Source organism: Paralichthys olivaceus, chromosome 3 (assembly GCF_024713975.1).
Source record: "Paralichthys olivaceus isolate ysfri-2021 chromosome 3, ASM2471397v2, whole genome shotgun sequence".
Lineage (NCBI taxonomy): Eukaryota > Metazoa > Chordata > Actinopteri > Pleuronectiformes > Paralichthyidae > Paralichthys > Paralichthys olivaceus.
In genome coordinates, this window is record NC_091095.1 from 20,459,386 (window position 1) to 20,477,963 (window position 18,578).

General features: G+C 40.9%; 2 protein-coding genes across 4 annotated transcripts in view; one reads left to right on the top strand and one right to left on the bottom strand.

Moving 5' to 3' along the window:
• The window catches only part of slc9a7 (solute carrier family 9 member 7), a 30,966-nt gene extending 18,187 nt beyond the window's left edge, over nucleotides 1–12,779 (bottom strand). For all 3 annotated transcript variants that reach the window (XM_069522407.1, XM_020080849.2, XM_069522408.1), the window contains exons 1-9: nucleotides 9,789–12,779; nucleotides 6,049–6,251; nucleotides 5,887–5,964; nucleotides 2,454–2,530; nucleotides 2,266–2,378; nucleotides 2,073–2,178; nucleotides 1,509–1,650; nucleotides 1,284–1,389; nucleotides 340–428 (exon numbers count right to left, since the gene is read on the bottom strand). In XM_069522407.1, coding sequence (XP_069378508.1) covers nucleotides 340–428; nucleotides 1,284–1,389; nucleotides 1,509–1,650; nucleotides 2,073–2,178; nucleotides 2,266–2,378; nucleotides 2,454–2,530; nucleotides 5,887–5,964; nucleotides 6,049–6,251; nucleotides 9,789–10,068 — 1,194 coding nt within the window. In that variant the 5' untranslated portion in view covers nucleotides 10,069–12,779. The remainder of the gene's footprint in view (nucleotides 1–339; nucleotides 429–1,283; nucleotides 1,390–1,508; nucleotides 1,651–2,072; nucleotides 2,179–2,265; nucleotides 2,379–2,453; nucleotides 2,531–5,886; nucleotides 5,965–6,048; nucleotides 6,252–9,788) is intronic.
• A 539-nt stretch (nucleotides 12,780–13,318) lies between these two features.
• On the top strand, nucleotides 13,319–18,520 carry rp2 (RP2 activator of ARL3 GTPase). The gene is made up of 5 exons (XM_020080853.2): nucleotides 13,319–13,666; nucleotides 14,852–15,520; nucleotides 15,880–15,994; nucleotides 17,020–17,105; nucleotides 17,198–18,520. Exons 1-5 carry the CDS (start codon nucleotides 13,505–13,507, stop codon nucleotides 17,279–17,281), a joined length of 1,116 nt encoding a protein of 371 aa, XP_019936412.1. The 5' UTR covers nucleotides 13,319–13,504; the 3' UTR covers nucleotides 17,282–18,520.
• Nucleotides 18,521–18,578: the final 58 nt, after the last annotated feature.

An 18,578-nucleotide genomic window follows, 5' to 3' on the forward strand; every position in this document is an offset into this window, starting at 1 on the left:
TAAGCAAAGTGCTTTAACCTTGACGTGCACACATAGCTGTCTTTGCAACTGAATTACAAGACTGCCAAGATACACTCTGAGCACAGATCCAAAATGTGTCACACCGCGAGTTGCCTACAAGCTAATCTACTGCCTGTCCTCAAGAATGAACCCCCACTAGGAAACTAAACAGTTGTGTCAGTAGGGACGTCCTCAGACAGCTCTGATTAAGGTCACAGCAGGCTGATCAGGGAGCCATCTGGCACCAGGGAACAAGCACCCAGTTGGTAGTATCAGGGGGTTCAAAAGAGACTTTCAAAATAAATATGGCCATGTGTGCAGGAAGTGGTCAGATGCTACCTGCTTGGTTCTCTTTGTAGACTCTTCAGAGAGGTTATTGTACGTGTAGTGAGCCTGTGTGATGCCACAGAAGAGCACGGCCACGACGCCTGTAGAACACACAACACACATTCAAAAGCAGTTAATTAATGCAGTGACAGTGACAGGGCTAATTTGAATACACAGTGTAACAATTCACCCGCTGCAGTGATTATGTAAAAACCTCCGAACTAAAGATTCTCAGTCCTCTTGATGCTTTTGATACTAAGTCATATATTATCTGTTGATTTTATCTATTTGCTACATAATCGGTTTTTAAGCCCCTGTCACATTTCATTTGGGTAACAGACACATTCTGTTCACTAAGTGGTTTAAAGTGCCCATAATTATGTTATTTAGAACAAATCAATGACCTGTGAGAGAGAGCGTGGAATAAATAGGCTCTGTCTGGGTAAAGTGCATTTGTCACTGAGCACAGAAAAATCTCCCACCTATCTGGAACACTGTCGTCTTTTTCCCAAATATTTAATGACTTAAGGGTCTTTTGATAGTCCATCTTTACTCAGTAATGTTCCATCATGTAGAAAAAGACCCACATGTTGACAGATCTAGAAGAAGCTCTTCACATGTGTAAATATCAATTTATTCCTTGAAGTGCTCATCATAGTCTTATTGCAAACACGTTTGCTTTAAGGACGACTTCACAAAAATAAAAAATAAATGTTGTATTACTCCCTTTCACATTTGAGCATTTTTCATGTATCTTGGTGTTAAAAAAAATGTTTAGAGAACTGATATCTAGGGTGTTCATTATGGTGCCGCTTGATTGAATGTAAGGACTGTTGGGGCCTGAAGAACAATTTAAATGGAGATTGGGACATTTTTGTCTGGTTTTGTACTAAAATCCTGACCCCATTTGTCTCGTTCTTACTTCCCAAAGTGCAAGCACTTCCTCCTCAGCTCACCTGTGAACCCACAGGCCTCAGCTAGCAGGAAGGTACTCCAGGACATGAGGAAGAAGAGGGCCGTCTCCAACAGTGGAAAGCAGTGCAGCTTGGTGAACTTGGTGACGTGGAGGTCGTGTTAAAGAAAAACATTATAATGCAGGGACTGTTTCAAGAAATAGGTTAGTCTGGAAATGTGACTTAAAAAATGTGTACTTTCATTTTAAAGCATTAATAAAAGGATATGAGAGCAGTGACAACTCCAGTAGCTGCACCCATTATAAAGGAGCCACTGAATATACCCAAGAAAACCCCCACTGACTTGAAAAAGGCTGCGGCATCAAACATGTGTGTGTTTGCTCCGCTGGGCTGGTAAGCCACAATAGACCTGAAATACAGAAAACAAATTAATCAATTTCCCAGTAATGTTTTGAAATGATTTACTGACTTGTATTTATAGAAATATGTACTTTTGTGCATTTATCTGTGCTCATAATGAATTTGTTTTAATTTTTAGCAAAATGAAATGAAATAAGTGGTCATAAAAAAATCAGTAGGAGGAGGACATTGGATATCTTCCAACAGAGGGAGGCAGAGTGCTGTCTGTCTGCCAAGAGGAGGCGAGGTGCAAAGCTCTGCTGCTCTGTCTCACACATGAGTATTGAATTTTAACACCGGATGGGAAGAGGTTTTTTTTTTTTTTTTTTAAACATACACGTAAAAATGTTGGTCTGGTATTGCAGTAAGCAAAGTGTTTGTTTCAGATGTGGGTTTGATTAGGCAAAAAATGCAACTTTGATTGTGACTTACGAGGAAAGCACGATGGCAACTGCATCATTCATGACGCTTTCTCCAAACAGCAGAGCGTAGAGATCACCGTCTGCGTGGAGCTCGTTGAAAATGGCTAACACCGTCACTACACACAGAAGCAAAGGAAAATCATTCAGACACTGAATTGTTGACATGTTCCGTTCTCTTAACTGTCTGAGAGTGATCACCGTACCTGGGTCTGTGGCAGAGATGATAGCACCAAAGAAAAGGCAGTCAGTGTAGTAGAACTTGTCAGTCAGCTGTCCGACCACTTGCATCAGTTTGACCACACCGTACATCAGATTGCTGGAGATGGGCAGGGGTTGGATTACACTGATATACACTAACTTGGAATTTTATGAACAGAAAGTAGATGCTCACCCAATAACAAAACAGGAGATGGCAGTGCCAAGAAACGCATATGTTATGATGGAGCCCAGATTCCTGAAGAAGTGTCTCTAGAAAATAAAAAAGGAGATGAGCAAAGGAAAGGGGAGGCAAAGGAGAGAGAATTAAAATATGATATCTTATAGAACTAGCATTTGGTAACTGCTGACAAGCAACCCGTTATTCTAGTAATGATTACACCTTCAACCCAATAAGGATAAAAAACAGTTGTTTTTGTGGCGGCATAGGAAAAGTGGTGTTACAGGAAACAAAGCACATTTTTTGTGGGAAAATACATTTTTATTAATGTGGAACTATTTCTAAAGATTCTTCTACACTGCAGTGCCTTTCATGACCTTGTTGACTGGACTTACTCTGTAGCAAGGTGGTGATAACAAACTGTTTTTCCATGGAACCATAATAGCACAAACAATATGTATTTAAGATTTATCTCGGTACTGTGCACCTGCCTTAAGTGCCTTTTTATATTTTAAGTCGCCGTCTCAGTTTTATCAATATAAACATATTTACATACAGACTATAAAACTAATGTATCTGTTCAATGTCTGAATTTCTTATCTAATTAAAAAAATAGAAACTAAACTGAGACAAAAACATAAGAGAAGTGTGAACTTGATGTGTTCTATGTTTGAATATAAGTGAACAAAGTTAGCATTGTAGAGTCTGTCTCACAAACTACACATTCTCAAACTGATAACATTTTTGTTTCTTCTTGTGTCTTTTAACAATGAACGTTGTGAATAAAGCTTGAAGTCTTTTATAGCCACCAGTGACTAAGTAACTCCCTATTAAGCAGAACCTGAAGCACAAACACAGATTCAGTTGTTTGACTGGTTGTAAAACAAACAAGAAGAAATAGAAGAAACAAGCTAAACAAATAGGCCTTTCCATATCACTTCCAACTGGAGCTCTCTCATTGCACTCTCAAACAAAAAGGTTGATTTAAATATTTCCAGGAAATGTGTATTTTCCTCAGTGACTGCCCGGAGCGACTCTTGTTGAAGAAAAGTAAATAGAAGGACAAATACTCTGATGTTTAAGTTGAGTCAACAGGAAACAGATCTTGTGTGACAGCTCAGTTAGATGATATGCATCTTATGCTGACGTTTCAATATCATCTGAAGTTCTGTGAGAATGATCTACAGCACAATTAACTACATGGACCAGAGAGACACAAACTTTCTGAGCCTTACACTTCTCTCTGTTTCTGCAGCTGGTAGCATTTAGCCAACAATTAACTCCTGTTGCAACATTTAATTTAAAATCTAAATTTTAATTATTGAAATTTATTTGGAGCCGTATTGTGTTTTTCAATTAACAAGACTAAAGCATGATCCTAATGTCACAGGGCATTTCAAATCAAGTTTTTAGTATGTAGTGTGATCATACTAGAAAAACAGAACAATACAATGCACTCAAACAAGTGAGCAGACATGGAAAATACTGTAGATGTTTAATTGAGCTGTTGATGAACACTGTTCTGCCTTGAAAACACACGCAGGAAGGAAATAGAGGAGCATTGCACATCTTGTAAAAAAATGAAAGCTAAATTGTGGGTGGTGGTGAAACATGTAGAAAGATCTTCAGAAACAAAGTAAAATATTTTTGATTCTAAAAGAACTTTCACCTTCTATTAGTAAAGTTTACTGGGCACAATTACCGGACAATTTGATTGTTCCAACTTTCTGACAAGGTCAAATGTTAAGTATGTTATTGTTATGGATGTTGTTTTATTGTATACTAACTGCTAAGACAGTGCACAATGATAATTAGTATGTAATATGTATAGTACACAGCAGAAAGTTAGTATGTAATATGTAGTTTAGAGAGTTAATATGTGAATTGTCTTTAAAATAGTTAGTATGTACTATGTTCTGTTGAGTGTTAATATGTTTAGAGCCAAGTGAGCATTTCTGTGAGCTTGTACTTCTTTCAGTAAAATGCTAACATTACAGTGGCAATGCTGTTGAATTCTTCTTTAGTTTAGCATGTTGCCTTCTGGCCAAGTTACAGGGTACACTCGGTGGAAATCCAGTGGGTTTTGCAGGTATTTGGTCTTAACAATGAAACTGCTGGAAATGAGAGGGCATCAACACATAAGGCCAGATCCATCCTCTGGGGGACAATTCATGTTAGTCCAAACTTTCATTGGAACCCATCAGGCTGCTGATGTATTTCTGTCTAGACCAAAGAGGTGGACCAAGTAACACTGCCCCCCCTAGTGCCACGCCACTGACACAGCAAAAAATCTAATTACCACTTCACGGTAACCCATGGTCACATCCTTATAAAAAGGCTCTACACAACAGCAAAGCACAAGGTCATTTACTCCAATTCATCTGACTTGCACTTCATATCATCTATCGCTGTCAATTTTATCATGATAAGAAAATAGATTAGATGTCATAACTTGTTTGAATACATTTTACATTGCATAATTTCAAGGTTGGGATATTAAAGCACCTAAGCTAGAGATCATCTACCCACAACTCTAGCACCACCTGCTCATACTGTCAATCTACCTGCTAATTCTACAAACATCTGTCTGTCTGTCTGTGGAATGCATATCTCATGAGTTTGGTAAGATTTGGACACACGGTGAGTTCAATATAAATATAAAAATAATAAACAGCTGATCAGCGTTCTGTAGCAGTCAGTGTTTTTGTGGGCTGGGCAGCGTGCCTCAATAGTCTGTGGACCGATATGAACATGTCTTCTTCTACGTCCTCTGATAAATAACAGCATGGTCTGCAACTGGGTCAAACAGCATTCATTTATACTGAGGGGCATTGCAGAGCTTCTATTTTCAAAATATGTGAACTTGGGTCAAGAGATTGCTTCGATTGCTTGACAAAAAAAAAAGCTCTGCACACAATTTCCAGCACAAACACAATAAAAAATGAAAAGTGGCAGTATATTGTAGAACTGTTTGAGGAGGACGAGGAATGACAAGGAATAGTAGCTCAAGAAAATTACCACAGGCCAAGAAACCAGGTCCTAGCATGGTTGTAGTAATGATAAAGTGCTTTATTACAATAATAAAGCATGGAGCTACTCCAGCAATTCCCTAAGTAATTCAGATCCCTTGCTCAACAACCAAAAGCAGAAATGGTTCATATTGTCACCATTAGACGTTCTTTTTTCTTTGCCTGTGCAAATGCCAGAAAGGAAATGAAAGACATCTGCTCTGGACTTCCCCTCAAAAGGCCTACTTATGTTCTGAACCCCCTCACAGCCTGGCCAATGAGAGCTTTTCTCAGCTACGCATCTGTCCAATGAGACAGCAGTTTGTGGCAGCAGGTATATTCACTTGGCCCTGCAACAACATTGGCTCATGCTGCAGTGTATGGTACAAATTCAGCCTTGAGAGAGTCACAGATCCTGAGCTTTGCATGACAAATCTCACCTTCTTTAGACTGTAGCCAGCATGGAAAATGATAGGGGGCAGCAGAATGTTGAAAAATACTTCAGGGTCAAATGTCACCTGGAGGAGAAAACAAAGTGAAAGCATTATTAGGGTACATTTGACCAGCAGAAATAAGCCATTTGTGTTTTTTCTGACTGGTACCTTGCGCAGCATATCATTCTGCTCCACATTGTGAATCTCTCGGGAGTTGATCTCCCCTTTGAGAGTGTACTCAAAGAACTTTCCGCTGACATTAAGCAGCAGGGTGCTAGCAGGTCCTTCCTTCATAGAGCAGCTTGGGGGCGTCTTGTTATGGTAGCTGGTGGCAGGGATGCCATATCGCAGAATAACACCTACCAGCAAACCTGAAAGAGGGAGATGATGACAGAATAATAAAAAAACCGCCCCTTTTCGTGGGTATCACCAATGTAATTAATCAGCTAATGTGGAGCACTAAATATCACCAAGCTAAGCATTTTCCAGGTGCTTCTGCTTTGCAAGCCCTCAGGATCAGACAGTCACACAGAGAGCAGCAGAGCACAGAGAAAAATGGGGAGATAGTGAAGCAGAAGATTGTGGGGAGTGCAAAATCCAGGAGGAGGCAGGGAGGCCGTTATAGAACATAAATCCTCTGCTCAGACAGCAGTTATCTGCAGGAGACATGGCCAAGCAAAGCTGCCAGCACTGCACTCGCTGCTTCTTCATACCAGAAGATTGACCATATACATCACGCTCCAGTTTGGCAACAAGCACAGGTTTATGGAAAGCAGTTTGAGCATTTATTCCATATCTTTGATATAATGCGTCAAAAAGCCGACTAGTATGGACTTTGGTGCTACTAGTGCTGCACACGGTGTTATAAGGTTTCCTTTGGAACTAGTTGGACAAAGGTGCCAGTAGTTGCTGAAAAAGAGTGACTAGTTAGTGTTTTTGTTCAAATAGTATGTTAAGATGCAGAATTAGTTTGAGCAAATGTCTAACTAGTGCTGAAAAAGACCGAACTAGTGGAGGGAACTGACAGGTGTTATCAAGGATAAGGAATAAATGCTCAAACGGCTTTTCATACAGGTTCTACTTAGAGTTCTAGTTGGAAATGAAACCGTCTGTTGTGCCAGTTTCACATAGAACAAATGGCAGTGGTCTCAAACTTCAGGTTCTTTCCAGCTCATGGAAAGTTTTCTGCTTTTCGATGAGGAAATGCCATAAAAGGAAAACACTTGCTTTTGATAAAATGTTAGTCCTTCAAACAGTGACACCACTGAGCTTTATTAATGTTTCATCACTGTGCCACAGTAACTAACTGAAGATACACGTTTCTGTTGAGGCTGCTTTTAATACACATGATCAGTAAAGTGACAAAGTTTCTATTTGTCATCACTTTGATATTTGTGACAGTCCAACAAATATAAACAGTCTGATCAAACACAAAGTAGGTTTAAACTTCTTGATATCAAACTGAATCCACCAACAAATATACCTAAAAGCACAAGTTATGAACTTGCCATTGATACATAGAAACCAAGCTGTCTTAAGTATACATTTGGAACACATATTGTAAAACACAACAAGTAAATTAATGTTGCCACTTCTGGAAGCAACAAATCCTTTTTTTGTTTTTTGACCTTCTGCTGGTTATAACTTCCTGCTGGAGCTGAATGAAACAACATGTTTTTTTTCTAAACATAACTTTCATCAGAGATCTCTAGTTAATAAGTGACATATGCAACATCGACTGACTGGGATCATTTTGATAAGCTACGAAGAAAAACAGAACTACTCAAATTCTCCCTGTTGCTCTGAAGCTGTTCAGCTTAGCACGAGTTGGTGCACACTGTCGCCATGGTTTCGGACGGATCGTGTCATTTAATCACCCTTTGGTTTCTTGATTGAAGAGTTTTCTCTGAATGTATCTGCAAGGAAAGTGGACCAGCCTCTGTTGTTATAACAGTTAGGCTTTCCAAATGTGCTTATAGGGTACACATTGTACAGCATATGCTTCATTAGTCTGCCCAGTGAATGTCCTGTACTTTATGTAGCTAGTCCCTGTAGAAATAAATCTAATGAACTCACTGGCACAGAAATATATACAGGATGCAGCTGATGACTTCCCACCACAGTGACGGATATTTAAAGAAAAAATCAGCTTTCGGCTGCTTTGATTTTCTAACTTCATAGCCTTTAACAAACTGAGACGAAGATGAGATGGTATAATCGCCCCTTTTTTTGGCAGAAGAATGATCAATATGCTGCTGAGAGTATTGACGCACTCCACACAAATAATTAATTTTGAGGGTAGATACGCACATTGCATGCAAAACATGTATTTCATTTTTTTCCCCCTGTTACCTTCCCTCTCATTTCCCCAATGCTCTGTTAAGATCTTCGTAAGCTTGAAGAACATATTCAATATTTAAAAAGAGCCCCACATAGAAATGTCTCACTGCATCACTGTCAACCCATAGCAATACCCCATGTCAACTAAAGGTACCAAAGGTGGCCCACATTTGTTTTGTGCTATTTAGGCCATATTCACCATTCACCACACAAGGGTCACTTTAGGTTTTAGATAACACCTTGCCTAGAGGACCGAATGTTTGCCAATAAAGGTCCACACTTGTTTCTGGATATCTGGGCAAAATTTGCCATTTTTGAAGTGCGCAACTTTAGGCTCACATCCATTTTGTCCAGGCCACAAGTGCTGCATCATTGCCTGAGGTGGTCCACATCCATATTCCATCTTTATAAGGCATTTCACAGGAAGATATTTTACATGAAGTCTAAAACAACAATTCTCTTCAGCTCTGTGGACTGATTTAGGTTCATTACTTGATTTTAAGGCCACAATTTAGTACTTCTGTCTCAATTTCACCACTTTGATCAAACTCTTTTCCAGTATAAGGCAGCTATGTGTAGTGGAAACTGTGTTTTCGGTAAACGGATTGCATGTAAACCTGCCCAGCAACAACACTTCACAAATATTAGCATTCAGAAGCTAAGGAGTAAGATATTTCCCTGAGAAGGTAGAGACCAAAACAGAGGTAAAAAGAGAGAGTAGTCAAGCTATAGGATATTAAAGTCCAAGGGGAACCAGATTAAAGTTTTAAGGGAGGCCATTAACTCGGGAGAGGGTCCTCTCTCTGAAGGCCTCCGTGTTTTTACACTAGTCCAACCTTGACAAACACCTTTTGAGTTTTTATGTCAACTGAACAACAGGTTGTCTGTCATGATTGGAAGGGGAGGGTGAGGTGAGGGGTATTCAGCTGCAACATGCAACTAGATGTCACTAAATTCCACACACTGAACCTTTAAAGTTGCACCAAAAACTTTTCATAACCAAATGAATGACAGTTTGAATTGACCGATTCTGGAAGAGACCAAAACAGAGCTAAAAAGGAGAGAGTAAGTAGTCAAGCATTTGGCTGTCGAAGCTGCTATTAACTGCAAAATTGTATTGGCGTATTGTAAAACATGTTTTAAAAATACAGTGGTTATACAGAGGTTATACCATATAAAATACTTAAAGGTCACAGTAACCTAACTTGTGGTAGCACAGACATCGTGTGAAGGCCTTCACATATGTTAGGCTGCTGACTCCAGGTCAGTCAGACTGCGGTGTTGAGTAGACAACAGCCCGGAGCACCTTCTAGAAACCAGTGTGGCCCAGTTAAGACAGAGCCGTGTGAGCTGCGTCAGTTGATTCAGACTTGAATCAGACCCATGGTCCCTGAGCAGCCGCTGCACAAGCACCACAGGACAGCCTGAATCATGCAAAGCCTGCGGGGGGGTGGTGGTGGTAAAGGGGAGACTGAGTGTGTGTGTGTGTGTGTGTGTGTGTGTGTGTGTGTGTGTGTGTGTGTGTGTGTGTGTGTGTGTATGTTTGTGCATTCATCACGCAACCTCACCGTAAATCATTGCCAGCCCGGTTTCGTGGAGGAATCGGACCCGTCTGTGCTTGAAGAGCCAGATGGTGAGGATGGTTAAGGTCAGCAGCAGAATGAATGTCAGCAAATTAACGCTGTCCTGTCGGTGACTTTCCTCAGCCTCCTTCTCGGTGGTGAGTTCTTCCATTCCGTCGCCCTGCGCGTTCAGTCCGGACACCGTGTTCAGTAAGATCCAGGCGGGCATCATCGCGTCCACCGCCGCGCAGGCTACGCTGCGCCTCGGCTGTCGGAGCGCGACCATGGTGCAGGATGCTGCTGCTGCTGCTGCTGCTGCTACTGCTGCTCACAGCCTCTATTCCGTGTCACTGCGGGCAGGTACACACAGCTGAGGCGAGCAGGGGGAAGCAGTCCAGGGCTCAAAGTCCGTAGACCGGCGAGTTCAACCTTTTAAAGGCACACTGCGCGATGCGAGAGCACGAGGAAGCCGAGACTGCGCTGCCCCTGTGGAGGAGAGCGAATCACACCAGGCTGCAGCCACCAAAGTCCACCGATCTCAACCCACTGAGTCATTGTGCTGGGATTCTGATGATTGTGCAGTTCAGTGCCTCAGCCTTTCTTCAAAACAGGAAATTCACGTGGTCTCTGAGTTAAAAACGCAGCCTTTTTGTAAGAACAGCAGGAGGAAATATCCGCTTTGTATAGTGTGGCCTAAAGCTGGTAGTGATGGTAGTGGGTGAGATGTGGCTTTTCACCAGAGGGGCACAGTTAGATGTGGTGTAAAGGGGAATCAGAGACAGGGTTTTAAAGGAGGCCATTTCTGTGGCCCTAAATGTAAAGTTGCACCACAAAAAAATACTGTTTTAACGTGAATAATGTCATTTATAGAGACAAACTAGAGGTAATGCATAACTCTGCAGTTCCCCTCAGCTCTATGGAGAGATTTAGCTTCCACCAGGTCATTATTTAAAATGTTAAGGCCCTGACTTTAATCTTCTGACTCATTTTCACAACTATGATCAAACTCTTTTCCAGTAACTGGTAGCTGCATGTGTTCATTGTATACAGTGTTAATAGCTAAACCAGTCTTCACATTCCTGCCCAGCACCAAATGACTGACAGTTGACAAATAGCTGTTAAACAAAGCAGAGCATTTAGACGCTAAAGAGTCAGATATTTCCCTGAGGACCTGTAAGAGACCATAATGGAGCTACAGGAGAGCGAGTGAGTGAGTAGCTAAGATAGAGGATATTAAAGCTGTGATTAATGGCCACATTGCATTATACTGTATTGCTTTGCTTTTCGGAAATACATACATATACTCAAGCTGCACGGCTCTAAAGTGCACTTCAGCGGCTTCCAGAATTATTATCTACCAATTAATTCCACAAACGTCTCCCTGTCTATACATATGTCACGAACCGTTCATATAATCAGTTTACCACTTGGTACATGGTATTGTTATTGGCTCAGAGAAGTGCAGCGCTGAGTTTGATGCGATTTGCACAAGCGATTTGTTCGATATTAATATGATTTGAACAAACAGTCAACCAGCGCTCTGTAGCAGTCAGTGGGGGAAGGGTAGCATGCAAAAGGTCAGTCTGTGGCCCAAGTGGAACATGTCTTTTTTTACATCCTTGGATAAACTACAGCAGTGGTCGGAAACTGGCAGCCGGCAGCTGATAAACTGTGGCCCGTAGGATCATTTTGAAAACCTAATAATTTTTATTTCACCATTCACGAAAAACATTTTTTTTAACATCAACTCTGCACACAACATCCAGCACATGAACAATAAAAAGTGACAGTAAATTGTAGAACTGTTTCAGGAGGACTCACTAATGACAAGGAATATTTCAGAAGTAGCTCTGCAGCATCACCACAGAACAAGTAAACAGCCCATTCCAACCAGGCAGGTTTAGAACAGGCACTGCACTAGTGTATGTTAGGTCTTACGGGAACTACTTGCACACCCTGACATTTTAACCGAGTGTCTCTGTCACAATGTTTCTGCTGATTGCAGCTTCAATTCATGCAATTTAATTTTTAATTATTTAAATTGTATTAAAACAAGAAATGACTGGGAGTTGGGGCCCAGCAGGAGGTGATAGGGCACAGACAGAAGCCACAGAGATGGAGTATCACAGGGGGGATTTTAGGAGGGAGGGGGAAGTCAGAAGGTCCAAGGTGCCCTAACAGGTTAATCCAGCCCTGCCCCTCATGTGCTACAAGTGTCGCTGGTTTCACATTGGTTTAATGGACTGCTCTGGTGCCATTATGCAGGCTGTAAATGTTCTCAGTGAGAACACCCTCGCCACTAATGCTCACTGGTGAGAAAGATAGTGCTGCAGAAGAGCTGTTAGAGGAGGGTGAATCTTTACAAATTAATTAAAAACTGAAACAACAGCAATTCATTTGACGCCAGTAAGACCACAGTGCACCAGATGTTATATCATCTCTGTGATTGGTAAAACAGCTGTAAAAACATCGGGTGAAATGTTTATAAGAATTCAAGCAACATGTGTATCTAAACCTAACCCTGTACAGCTCTGATTTGATTTCTCATCCTGTCACATGGCTATTTCCCCTTCTAACCTAATTTGTACTCTGTTCTTTAGATGCCGCTTTGATAGAATCTGTACTATACACCATATAGTCTACAAGTTCAGCTGCATACATGCTTTATAGTCCAAAAGTAACAGTCACATAATGATTATATGGTTACACAGAGTTGAAAAGGAGCATGTAGAGGAGAGGCCAGGCTTCACAGCACCTCTCACAGAGGCATGATGGGGGATTACCTATTATTAGAGTGTCCCAGTGGCTTAAATTGCAAGCTAATCTGTCTGGTGTAAATAGGTTTCCTGTTAGTTGTTGTGTTTTTGCTTGTGCATGATTGTATTTTTTTCTAACAACAAATTAAACTTAAATCTGGTTATAAACGTGGCTGGAGTGTAAAACAATGCCCATACATCATCACAGACTTTTACTAACATGTATAATTTTACATTAAATGATTCCAGCACTATTTCACTTCTTTTATTGAATCCCTTTCTGTTATTTATTTTGTATAACTCATCTTCCATGAGCTGCAGTGTGTAAGAAGTGGTTTTGGAGATGAAGGCAACACCCAGAGAGGTGTGCCCAATGTGCAGATGGCGGTGCATTCATGCTCATCTGTTGAATCGATTTCACCTTCTCCTTGCTCACGATTGCATGGGGTTAGATATCATACTAATTTGAAAGCACCCGTACTTTATAATCTGGGACGTGTAATTGTATTTCAATGCTTAAATTAAATGAATTGATTTCAGTGTTTATGCAAAATCATTGTATATTAATAGCAGCTATGATGTTGTCATACATGTCACACGGAGTTATTATATATTAAGAACGTGTGTCTTTTACTTCATGTCCATACAGACGCATTGAAATAAGATAAAGATGAACAGGTTAACGCAGTGTGTTTGTCATGATTTGTCCCTCAACGCATCACGGGTGCACACACTTCCTACGTGAGCCCGTCCCTCAGCCGGGCTCTGTGATTGGCTGTTGTGTTGACCACCGCGGCGCTGATTGGTTGGTGAGGCGGAGCTGGGGAAACGGGAAGCAAAAAGGAAAAAAAAAAAATCTGGTCAACTGAAGCTCTCGTAAGCTTCAGCTTCACATTTCTCGTGTTCGCGGATCAAACGTTACGGCAAGAAAACGCACACCAGCCGGTCGCCGCTGTACGAGTCAAGATGGGCTGTTTCTTTTCCAAGAAATCCAAGAGGAAGTCGGATAGAGAGGATCTGACGCCGACAGCTACGACCGTCGATACTACGACGACAGGCAACGCGGTTCCCCTTGGCAACAACACAGACGAGGCTCCGAAGCAGTACAGCTGGGATAAGAGAGAGAAGGTAACCACGACCACTGACACACTCACTCCATACTGTCGGTGCTGGTTTCAGCCGCTCACTTTGGGTTTCTGTTCAGCTCACCACCCTTTAACTTGAGCTCTCACTCGCTTCCCGGTAGCTGATGTTCGTTCTCCACAGTTAATACACTTCACGTTTACCTTTAACTTGCAGCTACATTGTTATTTAGGTATTTCAAAAGCAGAAACCAGTCGATGGAAGCCAACCTGCGCCGCGTTCAAATCTGCCTCAGTGTCAGTGACTCTCTGGTGACAACCTGTAACAACCTGTATCAGTCAATAATGGCGATGTTGGTGTTTCTGATCATCTTCCCCACCACCTGCGCACTGTCACGTCTTATTCACTTCAGTGTTACCTAACTATCCAGAGGATGCACTCGAGGCTGGTTATGTGTTCACAACACTTGAGTTTTAGGATCAACGCCCTCTCCCTGTGTCTCCCTCACATTTCGTGTCCAGTTATCTCGTTATCGGATTACTCCACAACTTTGTGTAGCTCGCTGTTCTACAGCTGACCGCACTCGCAGGCGTTAACCCAGCGGTGGTTCAACTTCCGTTTTGACTCTTGCTTGTTGCACTTTAGATATGTTACTAAAAATGCTCCTCCATGCCAGCGGTGGAGTCACAACACTGCTTTATACAATAACTTGCTTGCAATAACTTACACACACATTCTTCTATACAGTTTACAGTTGTCACTTCGGTTCCTGCACTTGCATCCTCGATTGTTCCACTATATTCTCAAATATAAATAGTTTTATAGTATTGTATTTGACTATTTTATATTAAGCTCCTTTTGCTTTTTTTAATTTACTTCAATTATTGCTCAGCTGACCTGTCCTTCTAGTCCAAAACATTTCATTGCACTGTTGACCGTGTTCACTGACTGATAATTAAAACTTGAATTGGAAACTTGTACCACATGACCTGCAACTTAACAGGGTTATACGTCACATTTGTCGTGGTAATAATTATCGAAGACTTAACAGTTGTAGTGATACAAATGCATCATCGGTATGAAAAGCTGAAATGTTCTGCAGCAAAGTTTCATACAGAACTATCACTATTGATATTGGATGATAGAGGTGGGAATATATCTGATTGTGGTGTAGATCAGAAATGTTGTGCATCTCTAAATACTCATCTGGTCACCTTTCTCTTCACATAGGTCGATCCCAAAGACTACATGCTGACAGGGCTCAAAGATGTCACAGTGGGCCGTCTCCCTGGCAAACTGAACGGGCAACAGTTTGTCATCCAAGAGTGTGAGAACTGCAACATCTTTGTGTTTGACCACTCAGCGACTATCACCATCGACGACTGTGTCAATTGCCGCATTTTTCTCGGACCTGTCAAGGGCAGCGTGTTTTTCAGAGACTGTAAAGACATCAAGTGCGTGGTGGCCTGTCAGCAGTTCCGCACACGGGACTGTAAAAAGATGGACGTTTTCTTGTGCTGTGCCACTCAGCCCATCATTGAGTCGTCCACAGGCATGAAGTTTGGCTGCTTTCAGTATTTCTATCCTGAGCTGGCCTTCCACTTCAAGGACGCAGGGCTCAGCATATTCAACAACAACTGGAGCAACATCCACGACTTCACGCCCGTGTCTGGTGAGAACAACTGGAGCCTGTTGCCAGAGGCTTCAGCGGTTCTGGATTTTGTACCAGCACCAGATACAGAGTCTGAGTTCAAGTCAGTGCGAATCTCTGCTGACCCCACTCGCAGCATTGTGCCTTTGACAAAGGGAGGGAGACGTAAGGACAGTGAAGAGTCCTGCCTCTTTGTCTTCTTCGCTGGAGAGTACAGCACTGCAAATGCCCGCAAACTGATTGATGAGGTGAGAATATTAGAAAGTTTTGCTTAACTTTACACTTGATTGTGAGGTGTTGTTTAAAGGGGGGAGTCTTTATTTGTATGTGAATGAGACAAGGGTGGTGGCAGTATGACTTCTTTTGTTTAGCTAACTTGCTAAGATGCTATCCTAAGATGGCTGTGTGCTACTCAGGTATTTTAGTTATGTGTGAGCTCTTGTCAAAATATGCATTACTCAGTCACATAAGCATGAGACTGGATTTACATGTGTCTTTCTGCATGACACTGTCACCCTGCGTGTTGACAGAGGATTTTTTAGATGCTTGATGGCTCACTACAACCTTTGTTGTATAACCTCATTTTTAAAAACTCTCATTCAAACAGGCATCTGCTAAAGGTTTTGTGCTGATCCAGACAAAGGAAGTCTCAATGCGACCTGAAGACGTGAAAAGGGTCTTCCAACACAGCGCAGAGGATCTCGTGGAGTGGATCACCAAAGGTAATTAGTGTGAATGCTGGCACAGCGGCTACACTATAGTTTCCCTCTTTCTTTATTACTTTTAATCTTGTGTACATTTTTTGGCGGAACTTTATAGGCTAATTCACTGATAACCTCTGCGCACTTCAACTGATTTCAAATTCTCGAAAATCAAAACTTCCACTTGTTCAGGACACTCCTCAGTTTTTCAAATATTCAGCCTTTTCTGCAATAAAGGGCGTCTATGGGAGGCTAAGAGTTGTGAAATCAAATTTCTTGGATCTTGTGGTGTAACATGGTTACGTTATTTCTATTTTCATCCCAGCAAAGCTTTTCAGCAACTCATCATTTACACCAAATCTTCAGCAGGAAATGTTTTATCTAGTTTTCACTTTTGTCATTTTTTGGGCATGTTTTATTTTTTGTGTTACTCCAAAATATCAGCTGAGATCTCATCTGACAACATGTTGAGAACAAACAAATGATGTAGCACATATTATGGCAGAACACAGCGACACACCCACAATTTGTCTTAAAATGTCTTAAATTGAGCCATTTACCATTGCTATTAATCTTGACTGTTACCTCAAGCTATTGTGTCAACAACTCTACTCTGTTCTCCTTGTTGATTCATTCTTCCACCTTATAACTAAAAAGTATCTGTGCTCATCCTCGGACAACAGTTAAACAGTTCTTTCTGCCATTTTCATGAGTAAGAAATAACTTGTGGTCAACACACTCACATGAGTTTTATTATTAATACTGCTGACTACTCGTTTCCCAGTGCCCATTTGGTAAACACAGCTGAAATCAGATGAATCAGCATTTGAATATGCTCATGAGGACTGGAATTTTAACCGATCCCCATTTCCCTAGTAAGCTCAGCTGTTACTGTTTCAAAACCAAAGTGTATGTAGATGTTACAGGATTTTTGCAAAGAGGAGGGAGGCCTGTATTTAGCTGTGGTGTGAAGGTAACTGTAGATTTGTAGTTGCTGCACCGTTGTTGAGTTGTAGGATTGTGACTTTCATATCTTACCACAAAAGGCCCTGTGATTGCCCTGGAGCTGAGTGGCGATGGAGTCGTGGAAGCCTGCAAGAACATCGCAAATGAAATGTTCAGTGGCAGCAAGGTAATTACACTTTGTTTGTGGCATCTGTCTTTTGTCGGTCAAAAATATTTTCAAAAGCTTAGAGTGTGTTTTTTTTCTTTCCCCCCCCACAGGTTTTTGTCTCTGATAACAAAAACACATCCTCTCGGGATGTGGACAGCTTCTTCAACTTTGCCGACATGCAGATGGGCTTGTGAATTATAGAAGTATATTGAACAAACTGCTTTTCACTCTCTGAATCTTATTTTCTAAACCATCTGCCGCCCAGATTGAGTTGAATGCCAGTCGTGATGGGACTATTTGCCTCTTTTAAAAATAATAGGTAGGAATGGAAATTATTAAGGAATAGATTCAGTCACTATCATCCAAAAATATTAGCTGTAAACCATTTAATATCCATTAGTTGCTATGAATGCTGTGAATATTTCAATTTCTATGAATGTATTTGATAATCATGTTGCTTTTATCGATTGTGAATGTAGTTCTTTGCTGTAAATCGGATTCATTTTAATTTAAAGCATTTGTTTTTCCATTACCGTCTGAAACCGTTGACACGGTGGCAAATCCATGCGTACACCTAAGGGAAAATATTTGTATTTATAAATCATATTTTTATTTCCTGTAAGGATTTGTGTAAATGGTTTAGACTTTTCTTTGTATAAGATGTGTATATTTGAAACTTGCTGTGTAGGTGATAAGGCCAAAGCTGAATTGTGAAGAGCTTGAGTGTATCTTGAATTCAGATAAATTATTGGGTTTTATGCTAAAGTTGTATAAATACTGAGTTATGATGTAGGCAAATTATGTGACCAGTTTAGAAAAAATATATTTGTAATATTTGTTTTATACTCCACTCAATGTTTTTGTATAGAAACAATTTAATGTTCCTCATCACTGTTTTTAGTAAAAGATTCATCATGTGCGACCAGTTTTGTCATGAATGAAATAAATCGTGTGATAATGATTGTAGACTGACAAACATCAGTCAAAATATAGTCAATCTGAGTTACCCCAGTTACCGCATGTCTCACTGTATATTACTGTATTTCTGGCTTTAGAATCATCACTCATCAGATAAGAGATGTATTTTCCTCTGTGTTGCAATAGAAGAAAACTGCTTAAACATTAGAGCAACTTGCAGTGTGAGTCACGGGATCTGGAATTACCAATGTGCTGTCTTTTTTAATCACAGTTTTGCATCTTTCACTTCAGCTATTTGACTTCCACCTTTTTCAACAACATTTCAACGTTTGACTTCCTAAAAACATTCTAGTTTTCCCAGCCAGCAGCTTGACCTCAGCCAGTCTGTGCTGGGGGCTTGTCATCTCATCGTTTATCGAGGACTCATGCAGCATGTTGCAGATGTCGGTAAAGATAAAATTGGCCTGAAATATCAAAGAGCTGACTAAGAAAAATAAATTAAATTCCAAGAGTGACTGTGTGGTAAATTAATATCAACCTCCGGGGTGCATTTAATGGGGTGGGCAGGGGGTG

What these genes read in the sequence shown, in the direction of transcription:
- rp2 (XM_020080853.2), top strand. Translation starts at nt 13,505, where the DNA reads ATGGGCTGTTTCTTTTCCAAGAAATCCAAGAGGAAGTCGGATAGAGAG. An exon ending in CGTGGAGTGGATCACCAAAG is followed by an intron (nt 15,995 to 17,019) that starts GTAATTAGTGTG and finishes TTACCACAAAAG; the next exon opens with GCCCTGTGATTGCCCTGGAG. An exon ending in AAATGTTCAGTGGCAGCAAG is followed by an intron (nt 17,106 to 17,197) that starts GTAATTACACTT and finishes CCCCCCCCACAG; the next exon opens with GTTTTTGTCTCTGATAACAA.